At 32.8% G+C, this 23997-nt stretch overlaps 1 protein-coding gene across 3 annotated transcripts in view; it reads right to left on the bottom strand.

The window, feature by feature from the left end:
- Trpc1 (transient receptor potential cation channel subfamily C member 1) overlaps positions 1-23997 on the bottom strand; it is an 83560-nt gene that overhangs the window by 13555 nt on the left and 46008 nt on the right. For all 3 annotated transcript variants that reach the window (XM_015486747.2, XM_048794567.1, XM_048794568.1), the window contains 4 exons: positions 22991-23186; positions 18788-19124; positions 12562-12701; positions 10789-10932 (listed from right to left, as the gene is read on the bottom strand). In XM_015486747.2, coding sequence (XP_015342233.2) covers positions 10789-10932; positions 12562-12701; positions 18788-19124; positions 22991-23186 — 817 coding nt within the window. The remainder of the gene's footprint in view (positions 1-10788; positions 10933-12561; positions 12702-18787; positions 19125-22990; positions 23187-23997) is intronic.

The raw sequence follows: 23997 nt of genomic DNA on the forward strand, positions 1-23997 counted from the left end.
TTTACAGATTCTACCTTCATGGTTTTTTTTTTCTTAAAAACATAAATATTACTGAGTTATGTCCAAATGTGTTTCTTATATCTGCTAAAATGTAGTAGTAGTATCCTTCATAAAAACAGTAGAGTCAACTCCAGGTTGGCCTCTGGTCAGAAAGATCCAGTTCAAGTCTTTTGACTCTACTGCTTACTAATTGTGTAAACTATTTAATTCCTCTAGACCTTAGATTCTCCAAATGTGAAATGTAAATACAATAACAAGAATAACATGGATTGTGATGAGCCTTAATTAGGTGAAAAACACTTTGCACAGTGCCTGGCCCACAAAACATACTCAATAACTGTTCCCGATGTTATTATTTTGAATGAGCAGCTACAGCATCAGCTGGGACATTTCCCAGAGCTTTTTCTTATCTCACATCACTAGGCACTTGTTTCTACCTAACCCCATTTTACCACTTTTTCATTTCAATTAGCAAACATTCCTTAAGTAACATTCTATGACAAGGAAGTAAGTAAAGATTAGAAAATGAAGATATACTCCCCATACTCAAATAATTTTTAGTTTAGTAGGAACAACATAACTTTACAATTTAAGACAAGCTATATGTAGAATGTGCTCATTAAAAGTTCAAAATATTCATAAATAAGAGTGAAATTATGGTATTTGCCAGTAAAAGATGGAACTGGAGATTATTATGCTAAATAAAATAAGCCAATCCCCCAAAACCAAAGGTCAAATGTTCTCTCTGATATGTGGATGTTAGTTCACAATGGCGGTGGGTGTGTATTGGGGGTGGTCGGGGAATAGAAATTCATTTGATTAGACAAAGAGAGATGAAGGGAAAGGAAGGGGAATAGAAATAGGAAAGACAGTAGAATGAATCAGACATAATTTTCCTATATATAAAAATACACGAACAGTGTAACTCCACATCATATACAACTGCAAGAATGGGATCCTAATTAGAGTAGATTATACTCCATGTATGTATAATATTTCAAAATATACTCTACTGTCATATATATCTAAAAAAACAAATTAAAAAAGAAGTTCAAAGCATTAATTCGTGGGATGGAGATATTCATTTTCATGAATATTAGTACTGGAATAGATTTCCTAATTGCTGGGACACTAAAGCTGGCTCATGTTCCCTCTTCCTGAAACACCCTACAGGCCCCACATTATCTGTACATGCTTCAAGGCTTAATTCCTGTGCCACCTCTTCTGACAAAGTCTTTTCTGATGCCTTGGACCAAAATAAATGCCCTTTCTCTGAGCTCTCCTTTATAGCACATACTAGTTTAAATGCATACATTGGTTTGTTGTCACACTCAGTAGAGCATGAGATCCTTAAGATGAGGCTGTGGCTTATTTGTTTTAGAGTTACTAATGGAGTACTTACCAGGCACTCAATAAATGTTTGTTAGATGAATAAATACAATGTCAACTAGCAGAGCATGTGACAGGGACATTCCAAACAGGGTAAGAACATAAAATGACATGGAAGTGGAAAAGCACATTTGTGAGGCTAGTGACTCATCTTGGCCTAGGTGAAAAAAAAAGACATTCTGGGAAGGGACAAAGAGATGAATACGGTGAGAGATGACTAGAAAGTTAGTGGAATCAGACTGTAGAGGGCCACCTTCCAAAGGTAGTTCTGAGCTATTGGTCTACCTATAATGTCAGTCACAAATTTGATGAATACAATCATGAAATGTCTACTACTAGGGTAAAAGATTGAGTTCTGCTGAACATAAGTTCATTTTATACATTCCACTCTAGGATAATCCGATGACACTGATTTGCCTGAGACAGTCCCAGTTCACACTTGTTGTCCAAACTTAATAATTAATAGCATCCATTTAATTCCCTTAAGAGTCTCCATTTGAATGATAAACCTGCTCATTCAAACCAAAGGAGAGAACTATATCCCCATTACAGGTTATAAAAGCAGTGTATCCCCATTACAGGTTATAAAAGCAGTTAAAATAAGTCTCTCAGCTTCTAAATCTGAGAGATGTAGAAGGAAAGCATGTTAGTAAATGAAGATCAATTTAACAAAAAACTGCAATAATCACATAAAAATTTGTGCATTTGTATACACTAATAACCCAACTAACTGAAAAGGATATTATGAAAACAAGCCCACTTATAATAACATGAAAAAGAATAAAATACGAATAAACTTAAATAGAAAAGTAAAGGATCTGTGCACTAAAACTATAAAACATTGATTTAAAAAATTAGATTCTGCAAATGGAATGGCATCTCATATTCCTGGATTGGAAAACATAATGTTGTTAAAATGTCTATTACAGTGAAATGGATGTACAGATTCGATATGATTCCTATCAAAATCCAACAGCATTTTTTTCAAATATAGAAAAAAAATTCTAAAATTCAGATGACCCCAAATAGGAAATCCTGAGGGTAAAGAACTGAAATCCTGAGGGTAAAAAACTGAAAGCAAAACACTTCCTGATTTCAACATATGCAAAGTTACAGTAAGTAAAACAGTAGGGCACTGTGATAAAAACAGACATATAGACCAATGAGATAGAATAAACAGTCTAAAATAAATCCATATATATCTACCAACGATGGTGCCAAGAACATACAATGGGGAAAGGGTAATCTCTTCAACAACCACTACTGGAAAAACTGAACATTGTGCACCCAGAAAAGAGTGAATCTGACCCTCATGTCAAACACAAAAATCAACTCAAAAGGGATTAAAGACTTAAACATAAGACCTGAAACTATAACACTTCTAGAAAAAAAATCCATATTCATGATGCTGATCTTGGCAATGATTTCATGGCTATGACACCAGAAACATAGGCAACAAAAGCAAAAACACATAGGTGGCTCAAGATCAAACTAAAGATTTTGCAAAATAAACAACAGAATTAAAGGTAACCTATGGAGAGGGAGAAATATTTGCAAATTATAAATGTGATAAAGGATTAATTTCCAAAATATATAAAGAACACATACAATTAAATAGAAAGGCAAAACAAAACAAAAATAACCCAATTAATACGGGCTAAGGACTTAGATAGATATTTCTCCAAAGAAGATATACAAATGGCCAACAGAAATATGAAATGATGCTTCACATCATTACCAATGAGATACTACCCACCTCACACCTTTAGGGATGACTATTATAGAAATATTAATAATAAAAAAGACAACAAGTGGTAGTGAGGCCATGGAGAAATGGGAACCCCTGAACACTGCCAATGAGAAATCAAAATTGTAGCGCAGTTATGGAAAACAGTGTGAAGGTTCCTCAAAAAATTGAAAATAAACTCCATATGATACAGCAATCCTACGTTGGGATATTTATCCAAAGAAACTAAAATCAGCATCTGTATGAGATATTAGCAGTCCTCTGTTCACTGTGGTACTACTCACAATAGCCAAAATGTGGAAACAACCTAAATGTCCAACACAGATTAATGGGTTTTAAAAAATGTGGTGTATATATACTCAATGGAATATTATTCAGCCTTAAAAAGAAAGGAAATCCTGCAATATATATAACATGGATTAATTTATTCAAATTAAGAGGTATAAAATTTCATTTTTGTAAGATGAACAAGTTCTAGAAATTTGGTATAAAACATTGTGCCTAAAGATAAAATTGTGCATCAGTTTCGCTCTTATGGATATATTAACAATATTATGTACTCCAATCTGTATATGGGATGCCTTTCCATCTGTTTGTGACTTTAATTTTTTCATGAATGTTTTATAGTTTTCAGTGCACAAGTCTTTTACATTCTATTTAACAAGTTTTGATGTGTGTATATATCCATGAAATCATCATGACAATCCCTATAGTAAACACATCCATCAACAATTTTCCTTATGCCCCTTAATATTTATGTATTTCTTAACAATATAACACGAGTAAATGTTATTATAGTTCTATCTTTTGCATATGTATCACTGATGAAGTTTTTGAGAATTGTCTCCAACCCATTCTTTTTTTAATACCTTTATTTTATTTTATATGGTGCTGAGGATCAAACCCAGTACCTCTGCAAGCCTTGTGGCTTTTAAAATTGCATCATTTTGCTCAAGTTAAAAGTGAATTTCTTATGGTGCTAAGAAAATTGATTATCAATATGTAGAAAAATGAAACTAAACCCTTACCTTTCACTCTGCACAAAAAATCAACTTAAAATGTATGAAAGACCTAGGACATTAGACCAGAAGCTTATGTAATTCCTAGAAGAAAACTTAGGGTCAATGCTCCAGCATATAGGCACAGGCAACAGCTTTCTCAAAGAACCCCTAAAGCTCAGGAAATAATGCCAAAAGTTAATAAATGGGATAGCATTAAATTAAAAAGCTTCTGCACAGTAAAGGAAACAATCTGGAAGATGAAGAATGAACCTAGAGAATGGGAGAAAATCTCTGATAGCTACTCTTCTAACAGAAGATTAATATCTAAAATGTATAAAGAACTCAAAACACTTAACACCAAAAAAAATAAATAACTTAATAAATGGGCAAAGGAACTGAACAGGCACTTCACAGAAGAAATAGGAATGGTCAACATATATATTAAAAAATGTTCAACATCATTAGCAACAAGGGAAATGAAAAATCAAAACTACACTGAGCTGGGTGCAGAGGCATATGCCTGTAATCCCAGCAGCTCTGGAGGCTGAGGTAGGAGGATCCAAGTTCAAAGCCAGCCTGAGCAAAGTGAGACACTAAGCAACCCAATGAGACCCTGTCTCTAAAATACAAAAAAAGGGGTGGGGATGTGGCTTAGTGGTTGAGTGCCTCTGAGTCAATCCCTGGTACCAAAAACAAACACACACACAAAACAACACTGAGATTTCATCTCACACCAGGCAGAATAGCTGTCATCAAAATATAAACAACAATGTGGCTCAGTGGTAGAGTGCTTCCCTGGCATGTATAAGGCCTTAGGTTTATTTCCAGCACTGCAAAACAATCAAATGAAAAAAACTAATAAACAAGCTGGAGAGGATATGGAGAAAAAGAAACACTTTTGCATTGTTGGTGGGATTGTAAATTAGTATAACCATTATGGAAATCAGTATGAAAGTTCCTCAAAAGACAAGTCATGGAACCACTGTGTAAATCAGCTCCTCAGCTATACCACTCCTTTGTATTTATTATTTATCATACTGACTTATTATTATAAATTTATTATTTATCATACTATAGTGATACATGCATTCCCATGTTTACAGCAGCACAAAATCACAATACCCAAACTATGGAACCAGCCTAGGTGTCCATCAACGGATGAACTGATAAAGAAAATGTGATACATATACACAATGGAGATTTATTCAGCTATAAAGAAGAATGAAATTATGGCATTTAAAAAAGTGGATGAACTTGAGACAATTATGTTAAGCAAAATAAGCCAAACTTAGAAGGTCAGGGATCATATGTTTTCTCTCATATGTGGAAGTTAGAGAAGAAAAAGGAAAAGAAGGGGTGGGGATATCATAAAAACCAAAGGGAGATCAGTAGAGGAAAAGGATCAGGGTATGGGAGTAAGGAAGGGAGCAGGAGCAGGGAAGTGCTGGGGGGGAAAGCATTTTGGAAGTAGCCAGAATGTAATTGCAAATATTTGGCCACTTATGGAGGGAGAAATATTTATTTCCTACCTCATTCATGAACAAGTATGCATGAGGTTCTATGAATAACATACATTGATTTCACTAGCAGCTGGGGGTGGAGCCTTGAGCAAAAGATTTGGTTCCTAAAGAGTTTGTTAAATTTCCTCCAACTTTCAATAATTGTTATTGTAAACAACAATGCTATAAGAAGCTTAATATTAAGATACTTCATGCCTATATTACAAATGAATGGAGAGAGGCTCAGAGAAGTTAAATATTTTTTTTATTATTATTACACAGCTGGTAAAGAGCGAAGGTAAGATTCCCATTCATTTTTATTTTCGTAGGGTTAATATTTCTTTCATATAAAGAAAATTCAATTTACATTATTATAGATTATGTGCTACGAGTAGAATAACAAGTTTAATGATGTACTGATTTTAACTTCCAGTACATTTTTAAAGAAATGTCAGTAAATAATGCTGTATTACCAACTTTGTGGGGTATAAGGGTGTAAAAATTTAATATTCTTTTTATTAGTGTTTGTAAAAGAGCTTTAACAAATTTTGGAAAATTTTATATTAAAAAATAATTTTTTTTATATTTAGGAGGAAAAAGTGATGTTTAATGTTGTCCTAACTTAAAAGTCTTAAGTGGGTAAACACTAGAGTGTCTTACCGCAATAAAACTTCTTTTAAAAAAAGAATAGTTCTTGGGCCGGGGATGTGACTCAAGTGGTAGCACGCTCGCCTGGCATGCGCGGGGTGCTGGTTTCGATCCTCAGCACTACATAAAAATAAAATAAAAGATGTTGTGTCCACCGAAAACTAAAAAATAAACATTAAAAAAAGAATTGTTCTTTAGTAAAAGGTTAAAACATATGACTCTTACTCAATATCTATTTTTCCTTTTTTCTGACTAATCCAAATCTTGAATTTTTGAAGGCAATAAGCTCAACTAAAAGTACTCAACATTCTTAGACTTTCTTCTAGCTTCAAATAGCCATGTTCCCCAATTCTGGTTAATGCAATATAAGTAGAAGTATTTAACATAGCTCCAGGGAAAGCAACTGATTCCTGATAAGAAGGGAAAGAGAGATGGCTCCAAGTTCTCTGCCTGTTTTTTTTTTTTTTTTGTTCTTTTTAGATACATGTGACAGTAGGGTATATTTTCACATATTGTACACACATGGAGTATAGCTTATACTAATTAGGATCCCATTCTTGTGGTTGTACAGAATGTGGAGTTTCTCTGGTGGTACATTCATATATAAAGATAGGAAAGTTATGTCAGATTATTTCCACTGTCTTTCCTTTTCCTATCCCCTTTCCCTTCCCTTCATTCTCCTTTTCTAATACACTGAACTTCTATTCTTTCCCTCCCTCCTTGTCATATGTTAGTATCTGCATATCAAATAGAACATTCAACCTTTGGTTTTTGGGGATTAACATTTCATTTAGTATGACAGTCTCCAGATCCATCCATTTACCAACAGATGCCATAATTTTATTCTTCTTTATGGCTGAGTAATATTCCATTGTGTATATATACCAGTTTCTTTATCCATTCATCTGTTGAAGGGCACCGAGGTTGGTTCCATAGCTCAACTATTGTGAATTGAGCTGCTATAAAACATTCATGTGGCTATGTCACTGTAGTATGCTGATTTTAAGTCCTTTGGGTATATACCATGGAATGGGATAATGGGTCATGGTGATTCCATTGCAAGTTTTCTGAGGAATTTCCTTACTGCTCTCCAGAGGGGTTGCAACAATTTGCAGTCCCACCAGTGATATATGAGTATACATTTCCCCCCTACATCCTTGCCAACATTTATTGTTACTGGTATTCTTGATAATTGCCATTCTGACTGGAGTGAGATGGAATCTCATTGTAGTTTTAATTTTCATTTCTCTAATTGCTGAAGATGCTGAACATTTTTTCATATATCTGTTGATCATTTGTTATTTCTTTCTCTGTGAAGTGCCTATTCAGTTCTTTTGCCCATTTACTGATTGGATTATCTGGTCTTTTGGCATTAGGTTTTTTGAATTTCTTTATATATCCTGGAGATTAATGCTCTATCTGAGGTGCAGGTGGCAAAGGTTTTCTCCGATTCTATAGGCTCTCTCTTCATGCTCTTGATTGTTTCCTTTGCTATAAAGAAGCTTTTTAGTTTGATACCATCCCATTTATTGATCCTTGATTTTACTTCTTGCACTTTAGGAGTCTTGTTGAGGAAGTTAGTACCTAAGGCAACATGATGTAAGTTGGGCCTTATTTTCTTCTAGTAAGCACAGGGTCTCTGCTCCAATGCCTATTGACTTTGAGTTGAGTTTTGTGAAGGGTGAGAGACAGGGGTTAAATTTCATTCTGCTATACATGGATTTCCAGTTTTTCCAGCACCATTTGTTGAAGAGGATACCTTTTCTCCAATGTTTATGGAGCCTTTATTTAGTATGAGTTAACTGTATTTATGTGGGTTTGTCTCTGTCTTCTGTTCTGTTACATTGGTTTTCATGTTGTTACCAATACCATGCTGTTTTTGTTACTATAGCTCTGTAGTATCTTTTAAGATCTGGTATTGTGATGCTTCCTGCTAAGGATTGCTTTGATTATTCTGGGTCTCTTATTTTTCCAAATAAATTGCATGATTGCCTTTTCTATTTTTATGAAGAACATCATTGGAAGTTGAATAGGAAATCCATTAAATCTGTATAGCGCTTTTGGTTCTCTGCCTGTTTTAAGTAGCTTTTCCACTGCTGTGACCAAAAGCCCTAACATGACAATTTGTGGAAGAAATTATTTTGAGGGTCACGGTTTCAGAGTTCTCTGTTCATTCATGGCCAATTCCACAGCTCTGACCATTAGGGGAGGTAGAACATCACAGCTAAAGAATGTGGTGAAAGTGGTTCAGGACATGGAACCAGGACGCAGAGACAGCTTACCTTACCACAGACAAAACATAGACCCCAAAGGCATGCCTGCAGCAAACCATTTCCTCCAGCCATACCCTACCAGCCTACAGCTGCCACTCAGTTAATCCCTATCAGGGGATTAATGCACTGATTAAGTTAAAACTCTCATAACCCCATCATTTTACCTCTAAACTTTCTAGCATTGTTTCATATATGAGCTTTTGAGGGACATTTCTTTCTTTTTTTAAAAATATATTTTAGTTGTAGATGGACACAATACCTTTATTTATTTATCTTTTTGTGGTGCTGAGGATCGAACTCAGTGCCTTACACATGCTAGGCGAGTGAACTACTACTGAGCCACAACCCCAGCACTGGGACATTTTTTATCTAAACCGTAACACTGCCTTTGACTTTGCAGTTTTTCCTTCTTCGTGCTAGATGCTTTGAATTGGTCATTTGCTTTATAAACACTGCTGACTGGCTTAATTTTATGATATACATTGCATTCGTTTGTGCTTTAAAAAAATGTGTTTCTATTGTTGTTGAATGAAATGATCTATCAATTGGGCTAGATTGGGAGAGTGTTATTCAGGTATTCTGTGTAGTATTGTTTTGCTATTGATTGCTTTTATTATAGAGAGAGGAGTATTAAATTTCTGACAATAATTGTGGATTTATATATTTCTCCTTACAGGTCTACCAGCTTTTACTTTGTGTATTTTGAAATTGTTATTGGGTATATAAGTACTTAGAATTATGTTCTCTTAATTAATTGAAATTTTATCATGAAATGACCTGTTTTCTGGCTTTTGCTCTGATATCTACTGGGTCTACTATTAAAAGATTAGCCTAATTTTTCTCTTGATTAGTATCATCACAGTACATTTCTTGTCCTTTTCTTTTTAATGCCTTTGTGTTTCTCTTGTAAGCAGTATATTATTGGGTCTGCTTTTGTTTATCCAATTTACCAATCTCTGCCTTTTGATTGGGTGGCTAGACCATTTATACTTAATGTGATAAACTGATTCAAGTTCATGATGTCATGTTTTATCCTCTTTATCCCATCTATTCTTTGTCTCTTTTTCCTGTTTTTCTATCTTTTTTAAAAAAATCTTTATTTATTTTTATGTGGTACTGAGGATCAAACCCAGTGCCTCATGCATGTGAGGCGGGCGCTCTACCACTGAGCCCCAGCCCTAGCCCCTCTTTTTTGGTTTTAATGATTCATTTTATGTCCTTTGTTGGTTTATTAACTATAACTCTGTTTTACTGCACAGGTCTAATCAAATCAGGGTTTCCTACATATTTTCTTTTTCACATGCCTGTTTAGAGAAAGTAATTATGCCTTGTTATACCTTCTCTAAAAATATAAAAAGCAATCTAAATTATTAGCTTTTTTTTTTTTTTTCAGTGCTGGAGATTGAACCCAGGACCTTGTGCATTCGAGGAAAGCATTCTACCAACTATGCTGTATCCTCAGCCCACTATTAGCAAATTTTAACTATGGAAAATGAACATCATTCAGATTTTCAGAATTATAAGTTAGCAGATTTGGACCTACAATAGTCAATTACTACACTCTGTGGGGTAAATTAAACCAATTGTGAGTCCTTTCTTTGATGTAAAGAGACAGAATTTAGTCTTGGATTCTCACACATAACAATCATTTGGTTAGACAAATCACATACCATATCAAAACCTCAATTTCTTCAACAATCCAATACTATCAAGTGCAAAGCTGGACTATATAATCAATGAATTTTTAAGCTCTAAATATAATACTTTTTAGCTTATTACATTTACTATTTATGAAACAAAAGTTTAAAAATATTTTAAAACAGAGCTGACATATTTTCAAAATCATTATTATGGTTATTTGTTTTCACTGCACCTCTCTTAATAAACTAAAACACTTCCTACTTTAAATGTGAGATTCATTTTGATAAAAAGCAGTTTTTATGTTACTCTACTGTTGTCTGAAATAGAACTATATTTTAAACACATCTGTGTCTATGGAGTGAAGGGTGGATGCTGATGAATCATAGCTTAATAAGGTCTGAATTCCTGAAAGCAAAGGATTATTTTTGTGCCAGAAGCAAAGTAGATAAACATGCTGTGTTCTTCTAATTATTAATTATTTTCAAAAGCAAAGTTTAGTTTTAACATTATGAGACAACAATGCTCCAGTGGATACATAGAAAGATGTAATAATAAAATCTAACAAGTGTTCTTCAAGAAATTTAATTTACCTGTAATGGACCCAAGATAGAGCTGGTTGTATACATAAAAAAGAGCCGTAGATAACTCAGAACATTTGCAAATGCAAAAAGCCCTTCTGCCACAAGCGTAGGATGGAATGCATCCCAGTCCTTCCGATCAGCAAAATCATGAAACTAGAGTTAGGGAAAAAAGTCAAAGGTGAATAGCACTCTCAATTTAGGAAAGTAAAAACAAATATTCAGAAATTTCTGAAAGAAAACTATTTAAATTATGTCTCCTTGTGGGGAATCTCCATTTATGCTTTATACTTTTTCTTTTTTAATAGAAATAATGTTTTAATAAAAGATTTCCATGTATGTAAGGCAATATCAGTTATGTCATTTAAAGAGTTATTCCCAGAAATTTTTAGGTTTTAAAAAATTAAACAATTTGTCATTAAACTTTTTTATGCAATGAAACATTTAGTTTTCTTAAAGTCTACAACATAAAGTTTTAAGCATAAATGCTGTCAATTAATTAGTTATATTGAATTAACCTTGTCCTTTCACTTAGGATTCTAGAATAAATCATAGAAGTCCCCTGCTGTTTTTAATTTAAAAAGAAGAAAGTGCATTACTATACCTAGATAATGTCCACATGTCCCAGCTGCATGGAACACTCTTGAGATTTTATGTCTGACTTCCTGGCATAATTATTAATAGAGCATCTTATCATTTTCAAAATGTTCTTTTTGAACAATAAATTATAGGACTAGAGAGATAAGTCTGAAAAAGTAATGCCATTCAATCTCTTTATCTTATCTTACACAGATAAATCAAACCATTTATCTGTGTAAGACCAATTTTTATTTTCTTAGTAACTTTACACTGCAGTCACCTCATCAATGTGTTGCACACTGTTGGTCATTTAAAGGAATGGAATATTTTAATAAAGTAAATTGATATAAGAAAGTCACTTTACTTTTTCTATAATCAATAAATTGGTCAAAAGGCAGAGAATACTTTATATTTTAGTTGCTTAAATATGCTATCCCAGAAAGAATTCTAAACTCAGGGTTTAAATAAAGATAGTTAACATATAATCTATTACCTTTTCTGGCCTTGGGAGAGTGTAAATCTTGATGGAAAGTAAAATTTTAAGATGTCTACAAACTTAGATTTTTGTCTAATTCTGAATGAAAATATAGTGTCATCAGAAAAAATATTACATTTATACCATTTTAAGCTGCAAAAGATGACAGGCATGATTTGGAATGTGTAAAATACTATATGATGAATTCCACTAAGATACTTTCACATTGATATAAAGATTTAAAATACTTGTCATTTAAAGTTACTTTGTGGTCTCATTTTAAGTATATACATGTTAATGCGCTAAAAGAACCTAGCTCAAACATATATATGAAAAAAAAAATCCTGCCATTTGTAAGAAAGAAAATCCCTATATGGACCTGGATTTAAATCCAATCGTGGTTTCTTTTTGTGTGGACTTAGATATGCTATTTAATATCTCTGAGCTTCATTTTTCTTATTTGTAAAATGGGACTAAGGACTTCTGTCTCATAGAATCCCTATGAGGATAAAATGAGACAAAGTATACCAAATATCACAGTATATCAAACCGTGGTACCTACCATATAGAAGGTAACATCCTTTAAACTACTAAAAAAAAAAGGGAATTATATACAAATAGTTTTAAAATGAAAACATACTAAAGATATAGCCCTATGAAACTCTGAGTTACATGGCTATATATCTTAGGTGTTTTTGAATTAAATTTCAATTGAAATAGTAAATGGTCACCTTATTGTGAGCAACCACTTTGAGAGCAAAGGTTGCCAAATAAAGAGAATTCATGACAAAACTGAGTTGATTACGAGATTCTTCTAAAAAGTCTTCCAACCCTTCATACCAAAGTCTTTTAATGTCGGACCAAATCATCCCTAAAAAAAGAAGAAAAAATCAGATAACATTTTCTTAATTTAATAGTAAGCTAAATAATACTTTGAGTCAAAATATTAAATAAATGACCCTTGGCTACCTATATCCTTATTCAGAAGAAAAAAGAAAAAAAAAAAGAAATTTTAGTGAAAAGTTCCTCAAATTGGAAAGAAAATTAACTTAGATTTCATATGATTTGAAAAAAATAACCTAAGTTCTGTCTTTACCAGGGAGGGATGCTAAGTAATGTGAAACAAACTAAGAATAAATTGATATTAAGTACATACACACATGTGCATGCCCCACCCCCACACCAGTACATGGGTTCAGTCCCTGATCCTTTTCACTTTTGACAAATTCAATTTATGATATCATCCACTCTACTGGCTTTAAATACCATCTATATGGCAAAGACTCTAAAATTTTTATATTTACACTGAACTAATATTTATATAATAATTTATATCTCTTATAACTTATATAGGCACTTGGCTACTCTACATCTCCAATGGTAGATGTGTCTAAACTTAACTCCTACTCTCTCCCCTAAAATTTGCTGCATTTGCAGATTTTTCCATCTCAGTTAATGGTAACTCCATCCTAGTTGCTCAATCCAAATGTCCTTGAACCATCCCTGATTCCTGTATTTCTTTCTTTCTTTTTTCGTTCTTTCTTTCTTTCTCTCTTTTTCTTTTCTTTTCTCTTCTTTTTTTTTTTTTGTAGTTATAGATGGCCTTTATTTATTTACTTTTTATGTGGTGGTAAGGATCAAACCAGCGCTAGGCAAGTGCTCTGCCACTTAGCCTCAGCCCTCCTGTATTCCTTTTAAGCTCATATTCAATGCAAAAGCAAATCCTGTTTACTTTCAAAATATATTTGGATCTAACTCTTCTCACAACCACTTCAACTTCAAGCCACCATCCTCTATTCTATTCTCACTACAGCAACCATAATGATTATTTTAAAATGCAAGTATTGCTTTGTTCCTCAAAACTTTTTCAGAAGCTCCCAGAAGAGAAAGGATCAATAGAATATCCAAACTCTTTCTCCATGGGAACGTAACCTCAGGTTACCTTCCACTAAAGTGATTCCCATGGAAACACACTATATTGAGAAAAATATAGAAGGTCAGCTTTGTTCAACATCATTACAAAAACTAGCATTGATTAGGCAATTGCTTTTGGACTGGGAGAACAAGGGTGCACTCATAGACTCTGAAGATAAACATGGCCAGGACTCTATGATATCTCTCAACTCAGAGTGTGCCTATATTGGAAGCTATACTCTTGGACTTTATAAGGAACGGTTTCTATTGAATTTGAAGTTTTCCTAGTGGGATAACCCACACCCCCCACATGGCCTTATTCCATAGAACAACAGACTGGGAAACAGCCTGAGTCTATTATAAACACTTCCACACCAGAGGCTAGTAATATGGCCCAGGATAATTTTATGGTATATTTCTTCATCAAGACATTCTAAAGGAGACTATAAAGTAACAGAAAAATAGAGTAGTATAGCAAAATACATGGGTGGAAATCAAATTAAGCCAATTAAAATCATCCTCTGGCTAAACAGCAGGCAGGATAATTTCCTTGAGAAATGCATGAAACGTCCTTAAAAAATCTGTTCATAACATCTTAATTAGTAGTACTGATTTTATGTAGAAACATTTAACATAGTTACCAATCTGATAGATAAAAAACTTGAAAATTCCACTACTCAAAATGAGTAGGTAAAAACTAACAATGTTAAAAGAAGTAGTCTGACAGGTGACTTTTTATTAATTCAAACATTGTTTTCTTTTATCTGGGGAAGGAGTAGGAGATGAAAGTTTCTTGAGAATCAATCATGTTCAACATTTACCCAGGACTAGGAGTTATGAAGCAAAAAAATACATATATTAAATAAAAAACTCTCTATGTCTATACTTTCTTAAAGAGCTCAAATTATTATCTAATCCTAGCTTCTGATATACAATAGTATATAAAACTTTATTTATAAGTCATTTTCATACAAAACACTTATATTTAAACTTTAGATATATTTTTCTTAATGTTAAAACACTAAGCCAAGAAAGATGCTTACAGAAATACTTATTTCTACAAAATGCAGTATTATACCTAAATGAAACTCTTGACAATAAGGTACAACATGGTTTGGAGAAGACATTTGATCAGAAAAGACAAGTATATGAAAGACTAATGAGGAGCCCATCAGGTAGCTCTCCTGTGCAACACTCCCCACCATAATAAAGCTGATATACTTGATGCATTCCATTTTTCTAAGTTGGACTAAAAAGAGCCAAATAACTATAAACTATTATAAGCAATTAAATCACTGCACAATCAATGCTCTATATGTTGGGGGCCCGTTATGCTTTTATATTTTAGAATTAGTAAATAGTATTAACAAGCAGCAATCCCAGTCATCTTGGGATTTCTCATGGCTTGATCGTAGGTCCTCTCATGTTTTCTTTCTATGCTTTTTCCTGAAGTGTCTATTCATGCTCACAATTTCATACAATTCCTATATGCAGATATTCACACATTTATAACTCCAGCTTGAACTTCCTCTTGAGCTCCATACTATGATATCGAATTGTCTGCCTTGAAATCTCTCTTGGTTATATCAAAGGCTTTTCAAATACAACATATCCAAAACTACACTGAATATCTACCCTTTCACAAATCATCAAACCTAGTCTTCTTCTAAAATACCTTGATCTCCTTTCCTTTATACCTCTTACATACTAATGTAATCAATTAGTTGTAAACATCACTGCATTCGGACCAGCCATATCTCTTATACACTATGTGTTCCCATGTTCTATTGGCTTTACTTTGTACATATCTCTCAATCTGTTGTCTTCTCTCTTTTTCTATCACAATCATCCTAATTCCTAGGAACTATCAGCTCCCATCTGGATTACTCCAACAACTTCCTTATTAGTATCCATTCATCTACTCTTGCCATCCTATCTTCCTAACCCACATTATTCTTCACATTTTAGTCACAATGATCTTTTCAAAAGACAAAACTGATCGTGTTGGGCTGGGGTTGTGGCTCAGGGGTACAGCATGTGTGAGGCACTGGGTTTGATCCTCAGCACTATATTAAAAATAAAATAAAATAAAGGTATTGTATCCATTTATAACAAAAATATATATTTTTTAAAAAACTGATCATGTCACTTGCCTACTTAAAACCTTTCATGGTCTTTCATCATTTAAGTTGAAATTACTTAACCTGCCCTACAATGCTATGCATGGTCTTGTATAACATGTTTCTCCATCTTCATCTTGAATCATGCTTCCCTTATTCAGTGTTCTAGGAATATTATCTTTTAATGAGTCCCTTCTTTGTATCGTACTCTCTTGCCACTGTACTTCTGAATGTGCTTTCATCTTAGCCTAGAATACTTTTCTCCTCTAATTCTCCTAGATGACTCATTTTTTTTTACTTAGATCTTAGCTCCTTTCTTAACTTCCTTAAAATAGCTTTTACAACCTCCCTGACTAGGTGAAATGCCCCTGTAATATGCTTGCTCTCCTAGCATCATGACTTTTTCTTAATAACAAGTAACTCATTTGTGATTTTTCATTTTTCTGTATGATTCTCAACTTAATGTTATTGTTGTGGCTGTAGGTGCTACTCTTCGCCTTATTAGACCATAAGCTTGATGAGTACAGGAGCTACACCTGCTTCTGCGTATGCTTGAACAAATGAGTACAAAAAATTTTTTAAATACATTTTTATAATAGCTATTCTGTTATGTTTAAAAGTAAAAAATTAAGGAAAAGAATATTATCAGCATTCTGTGATACATTAATAAATTGTTTCTTTTTTCTCTATCTTGCTTTTTATAACTTAACCCTACCTTTTTTGTAAGACCTAAGGAATAGAAACAGGAAACAAATACATAAAAAATGGTCATCATGAGTAAGAAGTTACAATACTTGTTATTTGAAATAATAAAACAAACCAAAGAGTGACTTTAGATAATTAGGCAAACTATTTCTACACATTTACTTAGCACAGGTTTGGAACTATATATTTAAGGAAGCCCAAAGTGATCAAATAATATAACAGAATAACCTGAAAAGGACATCCCTTACAAGTTTTACTGAGATCTAATTGTTTCAAAGAAGAAGCTTTTTGCTGAAAAAAGTAAAACATTTTCAGGAGTTTTACTGGTTTAACTTACATTCATTCCTTTAGTGAGGCAGAACTGGTTAGAAAATGAATCACATGTGTGTGGAGGGGAGTGCATATGTATAAACATAAAATGTTACTGAAAACAGGATTTAAAAGGAAATAGCTATAATGTTACCATCATTATGAAAATAAGCAGCTGCAGTAATATTATGCTATCGGAAGAGCAGTATAAGTCTGAGTTCAGTTAGTTTTTATTCAATGCAAAGATAAATTGATTTGATTCTTATACAGACTTGATTAAACTGAATCTTAACTTATAAAACCCCAAAATTCTTTCTTACTACTACGTAAGCAAAAGTTTATAGGTGGATGATATAAAATTTCATTTCTTTAAGGCTAAGGAATATATAATAATTTTTTTCAGAATTAACAGAAGGAAAGAGTTTCTTAGATGCCTTGTAACCTATTTTTTTTACTTAATCAAATACATAAACAAAACTTACATTGAAAAGATATACACAATTCAATATAGAATCATACATATGGTAAAGAATAAATTATTTCCTAAATTAAAACATTAAATTTTTAAGAAAATGCCAAAAGTATAGGAAAATGCTAATGAAAGGAATTATTTAATTCTCTTTAAACTAAAGTTTAGATTTGCATCATTTTTACTTTACCTACCCAATTTTAAATTTTAACACATCATGGCCTGAATACCACTAAAAGTAAAATTGACTGAAATCAAGTTACTTGAAATTCACTGATTTTCAAATTAAAACCTTAATACATTAAAATTGTTTTTAGAGCTGAAGGAGAACTAAAAGTGGATATTGTAAAATAGCTTCTCAAATTATTTAATTCAGACAAACTAAAAAGGCATATTCAATAATTGAAACTTGAATCAAGAATTCAGTGATCAAAAAATAAATGTAATCAGTACTTTCAGCCATAGAAAAAAACTAGATTTTAATATCCTGTTACTCTATAGCAAATAGTAGGTCAGGTGGGAAATGCTGGAGTTAAAAAACTAGATTAAACATACTAAAGAAATAAAGAAAATGTCTTTAAAAGACCACTGTCTGTTTAAGTAATGTGGTTCTACCTCAACTCCTACCCTTCCACAAAAACAAACAAAACAAGAAAGGGCAAGGGGAGTAAATGACCCGCACAAGATCATTTAAGATACTTACTATGTAATACTTATAAATATTTTTCAGAAAGTAAAAATGTCTTATTCTTTTAAACCTGTAATTTCTAAACAGATCTGATTTTCATTACAAAGAACTGATTTTTTTGAATGAGCCAGACCTCTTTGAATCTAAATTTAAATAATATTTATATAATAGAGATAAAATAAAATGTAAGTACAATAGTGCACAAGTTTTTTTAATAACTTTATTTTATTGATTTATTTTTATGTGGTGCTAAGAATTGAATGAATCCTGTGCCTCACATGTACCAGGCAAGTGCTCTGCCACTGAGCTACAACCCCAGCTCAAAAGTGCACAAGTTTTTAATGACAAAACTAATGATATTTAGTTTAGAAACAGAAAATTTATAAAAAGTGTAAAATATAAAATATGTTGTTTTAAAATACCCAAGGAAAATTCATACTCTAATACAAAATAGCATTCATTAATTTAAAAAAGGTTTTCTATATTAACAATTAGGAACAATGTCACAGTCTGAGAAAAATGAATTTTTAACTTCCACATATTAAATAATATTAAATTATATCATCAAGTTCATTAACATTTATCTTCAAAGAAGTATTAGTTAAATCTTCAATGATTATGGAAATGTTCAAATTCTTGCTGCATGAACTGTGTAAAATTATAAATTGAATTCAATGTTCATAGTGCCATCAAACAAGGAAGAATTAATGTGCTAAACAAGGCAAATTCTTTTGAACTAACTTGATACTCACCAATAATCCACAGTATAAGAAGATAGTCTATTCTTTCAAGGGCTGGCCCCATTGTGTTTTTCTTATCCTCATTGTAGACGAGAGAGTACAGATTCAATAACAGCAAGAATGTGAAATATGATGCTCCATGAATAATAAATTTCATAAAAGGTGTATGAATGATTCTGCCAAATTGAGATTTGGGAGCTATCAAATAACACAGTGACAAAACTGGCCAAAAGATGCCAACTGTCAAAACAGTCATTATCTTCTTACAGGTGGGTTTACGTCGATAACCTGACATCTGTCCAAACCAAACAGTGTTCAGGAACTGTTGGCAGTTAGACTGGGAGACAAACTGAAAAGGACATACACAGACATAAAAAAAAAAAATGCAAAACAAAACCTTTAAATACTAACTGATTAATTGATATTCAAAATTCAAAGTCTTAATACTAGTTTAAAAATCAACTCTATACAATAAACATAGGATTTTTTTTTTCTTTTCTTCTTACAACTAATCAAAGAGTGCACAGGTTAAGAGCATAGACTCTGGAGCCAGATTATTTAGACTCATATCCAGGCTCTGCCACTTACTAAGTGCCCTTGAGCAAGTTTTTAAACCTCTCTAAGCCTCAAATTTCTCATCTCTAATGTTCAGATAATAATAGCTACTCATAAACTTGTGAAGATTCAATACAAAGCTCTTATGAACAGTGCTTTGTTCTTAGCATGCAGTATTGCATTATTATTAGCCTACTGAGCTATTTTGTCACACCTAAAGACTCTTTTAAGAGTATTAGCTTTTATAAACCTTTATAAAGACTCATAATTTATAAAATGTCAAAGTTAACATGCACAAGCCATAGAAAGAGATACTACTAACTAATCTTTGAATGTCTTCATTCTAGAAAACCTGCTAATTTTAGTTGCAAGAAATCAGTATGTCGGGGCTGGGGCTGTGGCTCAGCGGTAGAGCGCTCACCTAGCATGCATGGAGCCCTGGATTCAAGCTTTAGAACCACATAAAATTAAAAATGAATGGAATAAAGGTGCTGTGTCCAGCCAAAAATAAAAAATAAAAATAAAAAAGTAAAGAAATCAATGTCAAGATAACAAAAGAATCTACATCCTAGATCTAGTCATGTTCCATGAAAACACTGAAAATGTGTTAAAATGTATTAAAGATACTCTAACACTGTTTAAAACTGAATTGCATGTGAGCAGAAAAGGGAAAATATTCTCAAATAAGGAAATTTTAGTTCAAGTACAGAAATTTACCAAACTTTATAAACTTTTCTAGTCTACAAATTTCATTCACTATATTTTTCCAATATAATACTCATGTTGTAAAGTATAACTTAAGTGTCCTAATAACTCTGGATCCAAATTTGATCAGGTTTGAGATTATCAAAAATAATTTTGTAAAGCACAAATAGATGGGTAATAATTACATTATTATTTGGGTAATGTAAAATAACATTTGATTAATCTTCTGTCTTAAAAAGATTTATCCTGAGATAGAATATAACTTGTAGAATATAACACTGTAATGAAAAAAATGAATTGGACAGTTATGTGATTGTTTATTGTGCTTATGAAAAATTTTTCTAATACACTGTACTTATTTTTAGCAATTAGGACTTACTTTAGTCTTTGTTCTGCTCAGATTCTAGTGTTCCTGGAAATCTTAATTTGTTCCTCAGGGTGAAATACATGGGAAACAAGTTTTTCTTCCCATTAACTACCCTGTTTTTTGCCTCTCCCCCAAATGGTTTTGCCTCTCCCCCAAATGTCAAAGCAAACTCAGGACTGATTACTATTCTTACCATTCGTTTATATAATTAGCAGTGAAGTTAAATAATATCTGGAAGAACAACATTTCAATTACAAATGTTCTAAGGCTACGGTGGTTTTGAAACATGGACACAGATTCTCTGAAACTCTTGTCATCAAGAGGTGTTGGGCAGAGAAAAGAATCACTATTCCCTATCCTTCAATTTGATAAGCTCGTGATTGCTCTAACACCAGATTCTAGTAGAAGTGATGCTATGTGACAAAGGTAAGTGTTTAAAGGCCATGTTTCTTTCAGATTGTATGCTAGAAAACTTGCTCTTGGAGTTATAAACTGCTCTGTAAAAAGTCCTATTGCAGGGCTGGGGTTGTGGCTCAGCGGTAGAGTGCTTGCCTAGCAAGTGCGAGACCCTGGGTTCAATCCTCAGCACCACATAAAATAAATAAATAAAATAAAGATATTGTGTTCAACTACAACTAAAAAATAAATATAAAAAAAAGTCCTGTTTTGCACTGAATTCACCACCCTGTGAAGTCCAAGCTACATACTGCAGGAAAGCATTCCAATTAGCAGTCAGATGTTTTTTGGACCACCTAATCACAACCTGCCCTCTGTATGGCCATGCTCCTCCAAAGTTCCAGTTTAAATTCTCAGATGCTCTATGCTCTGTAGACTCAACCACCTGAGTATCCAGCCTACTTAGACCTTGATATTCCAAGTCTTTGACTGCTGACTGGACACAGACATGTGAGTGAAGAAGCCCAATGCACTCATTAGCACTGACTTTCCTTTTCAAGCAGCATGAGTGCACTGTTGATGGGTAAAATTAAATCTATACTGACTTAGATATTTATACTTACTTTTTTTTCCCATTAAATGTTCCCACCTTGAGCAAGAAACTTGGGAGTAGTATGAAAAGTACAGGATTTTAAGTCGAAGTTCTAGAGAAGCAATATATTATCTAGGTAATCTTGAAGTAAACACTGTTAAATTCCCATATCTATTTCCTAAGTCCACAAGCTATTGTTTTAAACTGCACATCAGGTACAACTGCAAGAATGGGATTGTAATTAGAATAAGTTATACTCTGTGTACATATAATATGTCAAAATATACTCTACTGTCGTGTTCACCTAAAACGAACAAACACTAAAAAATTTAAAAATAAAACTATTGTTTTTATCTTTTTAACTTCTATTTTTTTCTTATAGATGGTACTGGGGATTGAACCCAGGGCCTCCCAACTCATGCTAGGCAGGCAATCTCTTTCTGAGCTACAATTCCAGGTCTTTTTTTTTTTTTTGGTACCAAGAATTGAACCCAGGGGCATTTTACCATTGAGCCACACCCCCAGCTCTTTTTATTTTTTTTAATTTTGAGATAGGGTCTTACTAAGTTGCTTAGGGCCTCTCACTAAGTTGCTGAGGCTTTGAACTTGTGATCCTATTGCCTCAACCTCCCAAGAGGCTGGCATTTCAGGCATGAACCACTGCACCCAGCTGTCAAAAAGCTATCGTGAGGATCAAATTTTCAACCACAACAATAAAAAATTCTGATCTTAGTACCAAAGGTCCTGACTTTGCCGTTAGCCATCATCTAATTTAGGATCCAGTTTTGTAGTAATATAAATTTCATAAGCAAGTTTTATTCCAAATCTCTATGTTGACAACGAAAATGAGTCTTAGAAGTGACACCTTAAAAAAGTATCATTTATCAACATCCCATACTATCAACTAGATATCACTATCTACATATAAATACCATTGTTTAGTGAATACCTCAAGAAATAAAATTTAAAATGCATACCTTCATTCTTCAAGTTCCTGAATCATGTGTATGTGTGTGTATGGGGAGTAGAAATGGGTATTTCCCTTAATAGGAAGGGATGATGCCAGAAGAGTCAGATTCAACTTAGTTATATCATGCGCCTCTCCACCTTTAGGTTTTACAATGAATTACAAATAAAAAGAATCAGGAAACATCATACCTGATACTTTATTTTTAAATAGAAATTACTATTTACTATAGAAAGGGCTACTTATAACCAGTTCAATAAGACAAACCTGTAACAGATAAAAACACAGGTAGAAACTTCACTGTAAAAGTTTACCTGTGTAGCTACTAGTTAGCAAAACATTAAAATCAGCAACCATATTATTTTAACTAATATAAATTATTAAAAGTAATAGTAACTACCATTTATTACTTGCTAAATACTAGTACTTGCCATGCTAAAACCTTTAAATACATATTTTTAATTAATTATTAAAACTAAAGCTCAGACAGATTCAATAACTTTCCCAAGGACACACAATTACAAGAAGCAGAAGTAGGATCTTGACCCAGATATGTTGCTCCAAAGCCTCTGCTCTGAGCCACTACACAATGGTGGAGAAAATAATTTAAATATATCACAGAAATCCTCATACCTCCTTTTGGTTATATTTGATTGCAAGTTTTAGACGACTTAAATTCATTCTTTCTTCCAGTAGTCCCCGTTTGTCAAGAGGTTCATCACTAGAAGTATGGTTTAGGATAACTTCCAACTCACGTGAATTCCGGGCTTGTGCAAGCAAATCTTTAGCAAACATTTTGCATTGTCGGGCTAGTTCCTCATAATCATTCCTGGGGGAGAAAAAAAAAAAGCATTAATCTATTAGAAATGTCACTTCCATTTTCCAATTACACTATATTCACTAGAAAAAATCTGAAGTCTTTCTTTTTCTGCTGACAGTTGAATGACCTTACTGATACACAAATTCTCCAGGGCTTTGGGGAAAACTGTAACACAATGATGTTCCCTGTGTTCATACTGATAATCTTAGATGAGCACAATGTTTCCTTATATAGATTGATATTCCTGGAAATTCTAATAATATTCATCCATCAGTGTCCACTTAACTCATTTGTTTTATTCTCTATAAGTTTGGCTAAGATTTCCTATTTTATTAATAATATAAATGCAAATAACATTTTAATGTCATCTGATTAATATTATTAAATAATTTTAACCAGAGGACTTTTCAATAGCCTACATTTATGTTAATTCTAATATTAAAAATTATTTTGATTTGTATTTAAAAGTGCTTACTTGAATGAAATTAGAGAGATACTAAAATTTACTTACTAAAGAACTTACTTTCAGAATAACTATTGCTTAAACTTTACTTCTCTTTGAATTGCTTATTAAAGGCAGATCTAACCTAGTTTGTAAGAAACAAAGTTTTAGTACATAATTAATTTAAAAAATATCAGTACGGGCTGAGGTTGTGGCTCAGTGGCAGAGCACTTGCCTAGGATGTGTGAGGCACTGGGTTCGATTCTCAGCACCACGTATCAATAAATAAAATAAAGGTCCATTGACAATTAAAAAATTTTTTAAAAATCAGTTACATTAAACTTATGTATAAGTTTAATAACAATTTAAGATTTAAGA

The sequence above is a fragment of the Marmota marmota genome, unplaced genomic scaffold (genome assembly GCF_001458135.2).
Source record: "Marmota marmota marmota unplaced genomic scaffold, marMar, whole genome shotgun sequence".
NCBI lineage: Eukaryota > Metazoa > Chordata > Mammalia > Rodentia > Sciuridae > Marmota > Marmota marmota.